The 13,337-nt window shown below is 51.7% G+C and overlaps 1 protein-coding gene across 1 annotated transcript in view; it reads left to right on the forward strand.

Moving 5' to 3' along the window:
• Window positions 1–13,337, forward strand: part of LOC139276830 (FYVE, RhoGEF and PH domain-containing protein 5-like) — a 121,405-nt gene that overhangs the window by 96,764 nt on the left and 11,304 nt on the right. Inside the window, exons 16-18 of the mRNA XM_070894829.1 lie at window positions 6,047–6,149; window positions 9,415–9,548; window positions 10,599–10,727. Coding sequence (XP_070750930.1) covers window positions 6,047–6,149; window positions 9,415–9,548; window positions 10,599–10,727 — 366 coding nt within the window. The remainder of the gene's footprint in view (window positions 1–6,046; window positions 6,150–9,414; window positions 9,549–10,598; window positions 10,728–13,337) is intronic.

Genomic DNA, 13,337 nt, shown 5'->3' on the forward strand with positions numbered 1-13,337 from the left:
GCTCATCTCCTGACGGTTTGTGGATTCAGAACGTACTCCCTGATGAAGGACCTTCTAGCGCCAGAGAAGCCGGAGGACAAGACTTTTGAAGAGCTCAGTAAGTTGATCGGGGAACACTTTAAACCAGCGAGCAGCATGCACATGGCGAGACACCGGTTTTACATCCACCGGTGGCGAGAAGGGCAAAGCGTTCCAGACTTCGTGGCAGACCTCCGGCGACTGGCGAGCCTATGTAAGTTCCCAGGTGCATGCAGAGTGGAGATGCTGCGAGACTTTTTTATTGAGGGCATCGGGCACGCTGGGGTTTTCAGGAAACTGATTGAGACCAAAGACTTGACCCTGGAAACGTCGGCTTTGATCTCAGGAGAGGAAGAGACCAGAATGATGTTTGACAAAATCTTGGTTTAAATGCAGCAAATGGACAGGGAGTCAACATTGTTAATGCGGGACACAGTTCTCCAGGCAGACAGGGGCAATCGGACATGCCTGAGCATGTAGTCGAACCCAAAGGGGGAATTCAACAGAGACAATGGCGAGCTGAACGGCAATTCATGCCATCGCAAGGAACAGTGCAGCCAGTAATGAGGCAATCAACACCTATCAATGGTGCGCTTAAGGACAGTTACAGAGACAGTCAGAGACGATCGACTGGTAATGGACCTTTTGTTTCCAACAACGGCTCATGTTGGAGGTGTGGAGGCAAACACCCAGCCAGAGTTTGCAGGTATCAGCAGTATACCCGCAGAAACTGCAAAATCAGCAGTCACTTGGCGCGTATGTGCAGGAAGTCTGCAGCCAGGTTGATGTACGAGGAGGACGGGCCCAATGTAAGCCCTACGAGGCCAAATGAATACTGGGGAAATCGCTGGAAGCTGAAGTTCAGCGAGTTCATGTGGAGCACATATACAGTTCATACACCAGGACGCCACCGATAATGATGAAAGTGCTCCTCAATGGCATCCAATATCAATGGAGCTAGACACTGGGGCTAGCCAGTCCCTGATGAGTATCAAACAGTTCGACAAGTTGTGGGCGCCCAAGGCCAGGAGACCAAAATTGTTGCCGATTGACGCACAGCTACGGACATATACAAAGGAGATCATTCCGGTGCTAGGCAGCGCCATGGTAGTCGTGACCCACAAAGATTTGGAGAACAGGTTGCCACTCTGGATTGTCCCGGGGGACGGTCCTGCACTACTGGGGAGGAGTTGGCTTGCTGTCATGAACTGGAAATGGGGCAATGTCAATGCAATTTCTTCTGTGGAGCGAGTATCATGCTCACAGGTCCTGGACAAATTTGACTCATTATTCCAACCCGGCATTGGCACTTTCATGGGGATCAAGGTAGTGATTCACATAAACCCGGACGCCAGGCCAGTACACCACAAGGCCAGAGCGGTGCCATACGTGATGCGGGAAAAGATAGAAGGCAAATTGGACCACCTGCTGAGGGAAGGCATCATCTCGCCAGTTGAATTCAGTGACTGGGCGAGCCCGATTGTGCCGGTGCTCAAGGCGGATGGGTCGGTCAGGATATGTGGCGATCACAAGGCCACCATCAATCGGGTGTCACTCCAAGACCAGTACCCGCTACCGAGAGCGGAGGACCTCTTTGCGACGCTATCCGGTGGCAAGCTTTTTTCAAAATTGGACCTGACCTCAGCTTACATGACCCAGGAGCTGGCGAGTGAGTCGAAGAAGCTGACCATCATCACGACACACAAGGGGTTGTTCGAGTACAACAGATGTCCGTTCGGGATTCGCTCGGCCGCCGCGATCTTTCAACGAAACATGGAAAGTCTCCTCAAGTCGATTCCAAGGACGGTGGTTTTTCAAGACGACATCCTCATCACTGGTTGCGATACTGAAGAACACCTCCACAACCTGGAGGAGGTGCTATGCAGGCTGGACCGGGTAGGTCTGCGACTGAAAAAGGCGAAGTGCGTCTTCCTAGCTCCAGAGGTAGAATTCCTGGGGATGAGGGTAGCAGCAGACGGGATCAGACCTACTGTGTCCAAAATGGAAGCAATCCAGAGAGCACCCAGACCCCATAACACGACAGAGCTGTATTCATTCCTGGGGCTGCTGAACTATTTTGGGAACTTTCTTCCCAAATTGAGCACGCTGATAGAACCGCTACACGTGCTCCTACGCAAAGGTCGCGAATGGGTCTGGGGGTCAGCCAGGAAAGGGCTTTTGATAGAGCACACAATTTGTTGTGCTCCAACAATCTGTTAACGCTATATGACCCATGTAAGAAACTTGTTTTAACGTGCGATGCGTCGTCCTATGGGGTCGGGTGTGTGTTGTAGCATGTCAATGCCAAGGGTCAGTTACAGCCGGTAGCTTATTTCTCCAGAAGTCTGTGCCAGGCAGAAAGGGGCTACGGGATGGTAGAAAAGGAAGCGCTAGCATGTGTATAGGCAGTAAAAAAAAATGCACCAGTACCTGCTTGGCAGGAAATTTGAGCTGGAGACAGATCACAAACCCCTAACGTCCCTTTTGGCTGACAACAAGGCCATAAATGCAAATGCTTCAGCCCGCATACAGAGGTGGGCACTCACGTTAGCCGCCTATGACTATACACTGAAAACTGCGCCGATGCACTCAGCAGGCTCCCACTAGCCACCACCGAGGCTCACGGCTCACCCGTGACAGCCCGTCAGATCAAAGTCTGGACAAATAGAGAACCGCTACTGTCTTTAATCAAGAAATGTGTCCTGAATGGGGACTGCGCAGCCACGTACGGGGCATGCCCTGAGGAATTTAAACCATTTCACAGGCGCAGGGATGAACTCTCGATTCAGATCGATTGCCTTCTATGGGGAAACCGAGTAGTCATGCCCCAGATGGGCAGAGACGTGTTCATCTGAGAACTCCACAATGAGCACCCGGGCATTGTCATGATGAAGGCAATTGCCAGGTCACACGTTTGGTGGCCAGAGATAGACGCAGACCTAGAACTTTGTGTTCGCAGGTGCAACACGTGTGCCCAGCTGGGAAATGCGCCCAGGGAAGCCCCCCCTTAGCCCCTGGTCCTGGCCCGCCAAGCCATGGTCACGCATCCATGTGGACTACGCAGGTCCTTTCATGGGAAAAATGTTTTTGGTTGTAGTAGATGCCTACTCCAAATGGATTGAGTGTGCCATTTTAAATTCAAGCACATCCTTTGCCATGGTAGAAAGTCTACGGGCAATGTTCGCCGCCCATGGTCTACCGGACGTCTTGGTCAGCGACAATGGCCCGTGCTTTACAAGCATTGAATTCCAGGATTCATGGCAGGAAATGGTATCAACCATTGTAAGAACGGCACCGTTCAAGCCGGCCTCAAACAGCCAGGTGGAACGAGCAGTGCAGATAATCAAACAGGGGATGCTCAGAATCCAAGGGGGTTCCCTACAAAGCCGCTTATCACGCCTCCTGTTGGCCAACAGATCCCGACCACAGTCGCTCACAGGGGTTCCACCCACAGAGATGCTCATGAAAAGGACACTCAAAACAAGATTATCCCTTATACACCCTACTATGAAAGAAATTGTTGAGAGCAGGAGCCAGTCACAATATGACTACCATGACGGGAATGCGAGGGCGCGATGTATTAATATCAATGACCCTGTCTTTGACCTCAACTACGCTGCAGGGCTCAAATGGCTCACAGGCACTGTGATTGCCAAAGAGGGGAATAGGATTCTGGTAGTTAAACTTACCAATGGACAAATCTGCCGCAAACATGTGGATCAAACAAAAAGGAGGTACAGCAACCCCATAGAAGAAGCAGGGGAAGAACACGATGTAGAGTTCACTCCACCACAGGTGACCGAACACAGGAACCAAGTGGAGGAGAGCCCAGTCACTGTGGGCAGTCCGGACAGGCCTGAGGCACCGCAAACAGCAGACACTCAGACCAGCGCCCAACAACTGGAGCCCCAACTCAGGCGCTCTACAAGGGAGTGTAAACCACCTGTGATCCCAATAAGACTTTGGGGAGAGGTGATGTCATATATTCAACTATCATTGTAACCCATGTAAAACTGACCGAAGTTGTACACCGTGAGAACACTGACCACTAGGTGGTGAACTTGTGGGAGACACTCCTAACCTGGATTTTCAGGTATAAAAGGGGTAGCTCCACCCACCTTCTTCACTTCAGTGCTGGCATAAAGGTTACTGGTCACAGAGTGACCTTCGCTCAAGTATGGGCCTCGTGTGCATTTGTACTGTATAGTAAGGACCTATTAGTTATAGCCAGCGTTACCTTGAAGCTGTGCAGTCGCGCAGCTCTCTGTCGGTCCCACTCAGCTTTCTCCAGCTTCCATTTTCTGCTTGTGCGAAACTGTGAATGGGCTGTGCAGCCCCCTTAAAGAATTAGCCCAAACATTGGTTGTAGGGCTGGAAGATATCACAGAGATAGGGAAAGGGGAAGACATGGAGTGATTCGAAAACAAGGAAGAGAATTTTGTAATCGCAGCATCTCAGCATCTACTCTCAGAATGTTGTATGTTTCCATGAGATCACCTCTCATTCTTCTCAACTCCAGAGAGTATCTATTCTACACAATCTCCCATCATAAGCCAGCCCTCTCATCTCAGGAATCAATCGAGTGAACCTCCGTTGTACCGCCTCCAAGGCAAGTATATCCTTCCTTAGATAAGGAGACCCAGACTGTGCACAGTACTCCAGGTGTGGTCTCACCAAAGCCCTGTACAATTGTAGCAAGACTTCCTTACTCTTATACTCCAACCCCCTTGCAATAAAGGACAACATATTATTTGCCATCCTCATTGCTTCTTGTACCTGCACGCTAACTCTGTGTGTTTCTTGCACAAGGACACCCAAATCCCTGAACACCAACATTTAAAAGTTTCACGCCATTAGAAAAATATTCTGTTTTTCTATTCTTCCTACCAACGTGAAGAACCTCACAGTTCCCCACATTATACTCCTCATTGCCCACTCACTTAGCCTGTTTATATCCCTTTGCAGCTTTTTTGTGTCCTCCTGACAGTTAGCTTTCCCACCCACCTTTGTATTATCAGCAAACTTGAATACGTTACAATCGGTCCCTTCATCCAAGTCAGTAATATCGATTGTAAATAGTTGAGGCCCCAGCACATGTCGCCAAGTAAGAACAAAAAGAAAGACTTGACTTCCGGAAATCCCAAAGAAGTACTTTTGGAGTGCAGTCACTGTTGTAATGTGGGAAACACAGCAGCCAATTTGTGCACAGCAAGCTCCCACAAACAGCAATGTGATAATGACCAGATCATCTGTTTTGGTTATGTTGATTGAGGGATAAATATTGATCATTACACCGGGGAGAACGTCCCTGCTCTTCCTCGAAACAATGCCATGGGATCCTTTACATCTACCTGAAAGAGCAGGCGGGGCCTCAGTTTAATGTCTCATCCAAAAGACGGCACCTCCGACAGCGCGGCACTCCCTCAACACTGCACTGGTGTGTCAGCCGGGATTTTTGTGCTGAAGTCTTTGGAGTGGGAGAGTAGATGAGAAATAGGAGGGGACAAAGGATAGATCCTTGGGGGACACCAGAGGTAACGATGCGGGGGTGGGAAGAGAAGCTGTTGCAGGTGATTTTCTGACTACGATTAGATAGATAAGAATGGCACTTTGGCGAGGATTGCATTTGCCACCGAGATCGGGAGCTCCCGCCTGCTGCCGCCCAGATTCACGGCGTAAGCCGTTATTTTGGGTGGTACTGCCATATCTTTTAGAGGAATCTTCCTGGCAAATTACCACTCGGTCTCTCAGCGGCCATCGGTGGCACTTGGCTTTCACCAAGTTCGGGCCCAGAGGATGTCATTTATGACTTTGATGAGAGCCGTTTCAGTGCAGTGGCAGGGACGGAAACCGGATTGAAGGGATTAAAACAAGGAGTGCTGGGAAAGGTGGGCACGGATTTGGGAAGCGACAACATGCTCAAGGACTTTGGAAAGGAAAGGGGGGATGGAGATGGGGCTGGGTGGATGGTAGGAAGTTACAGACAGCCACAGAAACACTCTCACTCTTTCCTGTCTTTGTCACACAGGTCGTATGTCGGACATGCTCCAGGAATAAGCACTCGCTCAAGTACCTCAAAGGCAGGGCGGCCAGAGTGTGCGACCAGTGCCACAGGGAGTTGACCAGGAAAGGTAATCAGGGCAACCCATAGCAGGGGAGGGGGCCGGGAGTTTCCTGTAATGCGAGGCTGGGGGGGGGGGGGCCGTGGGGTAGGACATGCGCGTATGTGTGTACATGCTCCTGTGTGTGTGTGTGTACATTCTCCCATGTGTGTGCATACATGTTTCCTGTGTGTGTATATGTTATGTACGTAGTAATTCGATAGACTGAATACTGTAAAGTAACACAGGTACAAACCTGGCTCTGCTTTATTAGGGCCCAAAGTGATTACATTATAAGATGGTTTGCCTTTTATACTTGGGCCACACACACATGTGTACAGCCCAATGATCTCCGACAGTGGCGCCACCTGGTGGCTAGTAACCCCAAGCATACATACATGACAGTGTACATACTCTCCTGTGTGAGTGTGTGTCTGTGTGTACACTCTCCTGTGTGTGTGTGTGTGTACACTCTCCTGTATGTGTGTGTGTGTGCGCGTTACACTCTCCTGTGTGTGTGTGTACACTCTCCTTTGTGTGTGTGTGTGTGTGTATACACTCTCCTGTGTGCACGTTACACTCTCCTGTGTGCGCTATACACTCTCCTGTGTGTGTGTGTGTACACTCTCCTGTGTGTGTGTGTGTGTGTGTGTGTGTGTGTGTACACTCTCCTCTGTGTGTGTGTGTGAACACTCTCCTCTGTGTGTGTGTGTACACTCTCCTCTGTGTGTGTGTGTCTGTGTACACTCTCCTCTGTGTGTGTGTGTACACTCTCCTCTGTGTGTGTGTACACTCTCCTCTCTGTGTGTGTGCATACACTCTCCTCTCTGTGTGTGCGCGTTACACTCTCGTGTGTGTGCGCGTTACACTCTCGTGTGTGTGCGCGTTACACTCTCGTGTGTGTGCGCGTTACACTCTCGTGTGTGTGCGCGTTACACTCTCGTGTGTGCGCATTACACTCTCCTGTGTGTGCGTGTACACTCTCCTATGTGTGTGTGTGTACACTCTCCTGTGTGTGTGTATACACTCTCCTGTCTGTGTGTGTGTGTGCACTCCTGTGTGCGTGTGTGTACACTCTCCTGTGTATGTGCATGCGTGTGTGTGTGTACACTCTCCTGTGTGTGTGTACACTCTCGTGTGTGTGTGTGATACACTGTGTGTGTGTGTGTATACACTCTGTGTGTGTGTGTACATTGTGTGTGTGTGTGTGTGTGTACACTCTCTGTGTGTGTATACTCTCGTGTGTGCGCGTTACACTCCTGTGTGTGTGCGCGTACACACTCCAGTGTGTGTGTGTGTGTGTACACTCTCCTGTGCGCGTGTGTGTACACTCTCCTGTGCGCGTGTGTGTGTACACTCTCCTGTGTGTGTGTGTGCACGTGTGTGTGTACACTCTCCTGTGCGCGTGTGTGTGTACACTCTCGTGTGTGTGTGTGTGTGTGTGCGCGTGTATGTGTACACTCTCGTGTGTGTGTGCGTGTGTGTGTACACTCTCGTGTGTGTGCGCGTGTGTGTGTACACTCTCGTGTGTGTGCGCGTGTGTGTGTGTACACTCTCGTGTGTGTGTGTGTGTGTGTGTGCACTCTCCTGTGTGTGTGTGTGTGTGTGTGTGTGTGTACACTCTCCTCTGTGTGTGTGTGTGTGAGTGTGTACACACTCTCCTGACACAGGGGAGGTCATCACAAGAATCCTCCTCGATCGCCTTCTCCCAGTGGCTGAAGAGTTCCTCCCAGACTCGCAATGTGGATTCCGTCCACTAAGGGGTACAACGGACATAATCTTCACCGCACGGCAACCACAAGAGAAATGCAGGGAACAGCACCGACCCTTGTACATGGCCGCCTTTGACCTCACAAAGGCCTTTGACACTGTAAAACGTAAGGGATTATGGAGTGTCCTGCTCCGATTCGGCTGCTCTCAAAAGTTTGTCACCATCCTCCGCCTGCTCCCCAATGCCATGCAAGCCGTGATCCTGACCAACGGATCCACCACAGACCATTCCACGTTCGGACCGGGGTCAGGAGGGCTGCGTCATCGCGCCAACGCTCTTCTTGATCTTCCTTGCTGCAATGTTCCACCTCACCCTCAGCAAGCTCCCCGCTGGAGTGGAGCTAAATTACAGGACAAATGGGAATCTGTTCAACCTCCGCCGCCTCCAGGCCAGATCCATGGTTGCCCCATCCTCCGTCGTTGAACTACAGTACACAGATGACGCTTGCATCTGTGCACACTTGGAGGCCAAACTCCAAACCATCGGCAGCACCTTCACCGAGGCGTACGAAAGCATAGGCCTTACACTAAACATCCGTAAGACAAAGGTCCTCCACCAACCTGCCCCGCCCCCCCCCCCCCCGGTTATCAAAATCCACGGCGCGGCCTTGGACAACATGGACCATTTCCTATACCTCGGGAGCCTACTATCAGCAAGGGCAGGCATCGATGACGAGATCCAGCACCACCTCCAGTGCGCCAGCGCAGCCTTCGGTCACCTGAGGAAGAGAGTGTTTGAAGACCAGGCCCTCAAACCCAGCACCAAGCTCATGGTCTACAGAGCAGTAGTGTTACCCGCCCCCCCAAATGGCTCAGAGACATGGACTATGTTCAGCAGACACCTGAAAACACTGGAGAAGTACCACCAGCGCTACCTCCGCAAGATCCTACATATCCATTGGTAGGACAGACACACCAACATCAGTGTTCTCGCTCAGGCCAACATCCCCAGCATCGAAGCATTGACCACGCTCGATCAGCTCCGTTGGGCGGGCCACATGGTCCGCATGCCCGACACGAGACTCCTTAAGCAAGCACTTTACTCGGAGCTTCGAGACGGCAAGCGAGCCCCAGGTGGTCAGAGGAAACATTACAAGGACACCCTCAAAGCCTCCCTGATAAAGTGCAACATCCCCACTACACCAGGGACTCCCTGGCCCAAGACCGCTCAAAGTGGAGGAAGTGCATTCGGGAGCACCTCGAGTCTCATTGCCGAGAGCATGCAGAAATCAAGCACAGGCAGCAGAAGGAGCGTGCGGCAAACCAGATTCCGCACCCACCCAACTACTGTCCGTTCCACCTGTGACGAGACTGTAATTCCCGTATTGGACTGTACAGTCACCTGAGAACTCACTTTTAGCATGGAAGCAAGTCTTCCTCGATTTCAAGGGACTGCCTCAGAAGAGAAGTAGGCACTCTTCTGTACGTAGGTGTGTGTCCAGGGGCCCAAAGCCCAGACTGCCCGATAAATCCGATTCCATCAGTTGGTACTTTCTCTGATCCGCTTTCTAATGTTTTTATTCAGAGTTGATGACAGTGAACGAAAGCTCTCCACCGTTACAAGCTCGGTCACCAGGCAGTGCCTTCACTTCAGTGTTTCACAGTCTCCACACGCCCTCCATGCGCAGACACAAGAGGATACCTGCTGCTCTGAAGGAGGTAGGACATCTTTCCCCGTGCCACTCTCCCTGGGGACACCTCTCTCCCTGTGACACTCTCCCTGTGACACCGACCCTGGGGTCACCTCTTCCTGTGACACTCACCCTGGGGACACCTTTCCCTGTGACACCGACCCTGGGGACACCTCTCCCTGTGACACCGACCGTGGGGTCACCTCTTCCTGTGACACTCTCCCTGTGACACTCTCCCTGTGACACCGACCCTGGGGTCACCTCTTCCTGTGACACTGACCCTGGGGACACCTCTCCCTGTGACACCGACTCTGGGGACACCTCTCCCTGTGACACTGACCCTGGGGTCACCTCTTCCTGTGACACCTCTCCCTGTGACACCGACCCTGGGGTCACCTCTTCCTGTGACACTGACGCTGGGGACACCTCTCCCTGTGACACTGACCCTGGGGACACCTCTTCCTGTGACACTGACGCTGAGGACACCTCTCCCTGCGACACTCTCCCTGTGACACCTCTCGCTGTGACACTCCCTGTGACACCGACGCTGGGGACACCTCTCCCTGTGACACCGAACCTGGGGACACCGCTCCCTGTGACACCGACCCTGGGGACACCTCTTCCTGTGACACTCTCACTGTGACACCGACCCTGGGGACACCTCTTCCTGTGACACCGACCCTGGGGACACCTCTTCCTGTGACACCTCTCCCTGTGACACTCTCCCTGTGACACCGACCTTGTAGCACCTCTCCCTGTGACACTGACCCTGGGGACACCTCTTCCTGTGACACCCCTCCATGTGACACCGACCCTGGGGACACCTCTCCCTGTGACACTCTCTCTGTGACACTCACCCTGTGACACCGAACCTGGGGACAACTCTCCCTGTGACACCGACCCTGGGGACACCTCTTCCTGTGACACTCTCACTGGGACACCTCTTCCTGTGACACCTCTCCATGTGACACCGACCCTGGGGACACCTCTTCCTGTGACACTCTCACTGTGACACCGACCCTGGGGACACTCTTCCTGTTCAGCTGTTTATTGATGGTGGATGTTTCTGGGTTTTCAGGTAGCAGCTTCAGCGGAGGGAGTGTCGATGAGCGGATATCTCCAGAGATGTAAAAGGAACAAACGACACTGGAAGAAGCTTTGGTTCGTCATTCATGAGAAAGTGCTATATACATACAGAGCCAGAGGGGTAAGTCTCCACAACACTGCTCTCGTCCTTCACCCCTGAATGCTCTCCTTCGTCAGAGTTAGGAACAGGAGTCGGCCATTCGGCCCCATGAGCCTGTTCTGCCATTCAATGAGATCGTGTCTGATCTTCTACCTCAACTCCACTTTCCTGCACTGTCCCCATATCCCCTGATTCCATTAATATCTAAAAATCTATCGATCTCTGTCTTGAATATACTCAAAGACTGAGTCTCCACAGCCCTCTGGGACAGAGAATTCCAGAGATTCACCACCCTCTGAGTGAAGAAATTTCTCCTAATCTCAGTCCTAAATGGCCGACCCCTTATTCTGAGACTGTGACCCCTGGTTCTCGACTCCCCAGTCAGAGGGAACATCCTCCCTGCATCTACCCTGTCAAGCCCTGTAAGGATTTTGTATATTACAATGAGATCACCTCTCATTCTTCTAAACTCTAGAGAATTTCGGCCTAGTCTGCTCAATCTCTCCTCATAGGACAATCCCACCATCCCAGGAATCAGTCTGGTGAACCTTCGTTACACGCCCTCAATGACAAGTATATCCTTCCTTAGGTAAGGAGACCAACACTGTACACAATACTCCAGGTGCGGTCTCACCAGGGCCCTGTATAATTGCAGTAAGACGTCTTTACTCTTATACTGAAATCCTCCTGTTATAAAGGCCAACATACCATTTGCTTTCTTAATTGCTTGCTGTACCTGCATGTTAACTTTCAGTGATTGGTGTACAAGGACACCCAGGTCCCTCTGAACAACAACATTTCACAATCTCTCACCATTTAAAAAATACTCTGCTTTTCTGTTTTTCCTACCAAACTGGATAACTTCAGATTTCTCCACATTATATTCCATTTGCCATGTTCTTGCCCACTCACTTAGCCTGTCTGTATCCCCTTGAAGCCTCTTTGCATTCTCCTCACAACTTACATTCCCACCTAGCTTTGTATCATCAGCAAACTTGGATATATTACATTTGGTTCCCTCATCCCAATCATTGATACAGATTGTGAATAGCTGGGGTCCCAGCACCGATCCTTGTGGTACCCCACTAGTTACAGTCTGCCAACACGAAAATGGCCCGTTTATTCCTCCTCTCTGTTTTCTGTCCATTAACCAATCCTTAATCCATGCTGGTAAATTACCCCCAATCCCATGAGCCCAATTTTGTTTATTAACCTCTTGTGACTACATTCCAAAAGTACTTCATTGGCTGTAAAGTGCTTTGAGACATATGGGAGTCATGAGCATAAGAACATAAGAAATAGGAGCAGGAGTAGGCCATTTGGCCTCTTGAGCCTGCTCCACCATTCAATAAGATCATGGCTGATCTGATCATGGACTCAGCTCCACTTCCCTGCCCGCTCCCCATAACCCTTTATTCCGTTATCGCTCAAAAATCTATCTATCTCCACCTTAAATATATTCAATGACCCAGCCTCCACAGCTCCTGGGGCAGAGAATGCCACAGCTTTACAACCCTCAGAGAAGAAATTCCTCCTCATCTCATCCTGAAAGGCACATATAAATGTAAGTCTTTCTTTCTTATCAAATGTCTTCTGAAAATCCAAATACACCACATCCACTGGTTCCCACTAATCTATTCTCGTTACAAACCTCAAAAAAACTGTAATTGATTTGTCCAACATGATTTCCCTTTCACAAATCCGTGCTGACTCTGCCCAATCCTATTATTATTTCCGAAGTGTCCTGTTACCACGTCCTTAATAATAGATTCTAGCATTTTCCCGACTACTGATATCAGGCTAACCGGTCTGTAGTTCCCCGTTTTCTCTCTCCCTTTTTTTCAAAATAACGAGGTTACATTTGCTACCTTCCAATCTGCGGGAACCGTTCTAGAATCCATGGAATTTTGGAAGATGACAATCAATGCATCCACTATCTCTATAGCCACCTCTTTCAAACCCTAGGATGTAGGCCATCAGGTCCAGGGGATTTATCAGCTTTCAGTCCCATTAATTTCTGCAGTACTTTTGCATTGCTATTACTAATTTCTTTAAATTCACCATCGTCACCCCCTCTCCCCTCTCCCCCATCACCCCCCCTCCCCCGTCACCCCCTCTCCCCCGTCACCCCCTCTCCCGCGTCACATCCCCTCTCCCCGTCACCCCCTCTCCCCCGTCACCCCCTCTCCCCCGTCACCCCCTCTCCCCCGTCACATCCCCTCCCCCTGTCACCCCCTCTCCCCCGTCACCCCCTCCCCCTCTCCCCCGTCACCCCCTCCCCCTCTCCCCCGTCACCCCCTCCCCCTCTCCCCCGTCACCCCCTCTCCCCCGTCACATCCCCTCCCCCTGTCACCCCCTCCCCCTCTCCCCCGTCACCCCCTCCCCCTCTCCCCCGTCACCCCCTCCCCCTCGTCACCCCGTCCCCCTCTCCCCCGTCACCCTCTCCCCCGTCACCCCCTCTCCCTCTCCCCCGTCACCCCTCCCCCTCTCCCCCGTCACCCCCTCCCCCGTCACCCCCTCCCCCTCTCCCCCGTCACCCCCTCCCCCTCTCCCCCGTCAACCCGTCACCCCCTCTCCCCCGTCACCCTCTCCCCCGTCACCCCCTCCCCCTCTCCCCCGTCACCCCCTCCC

This window comes from Pristiophorus japonicus, chromosome 12 (genome assembly GCF_044704955.1).
Source record: "Pristiophorus japonicus isolate sPriJap1 chromosome 12, sPriJap1.hap1, whole genome shotgun sequence".
Lineage (NCBI taxonomy): Eukaryota > Metazoa > Chordata > Chondrichthyes > Pristiophoridae > Pristiophorus > Pristiophorus japonicus.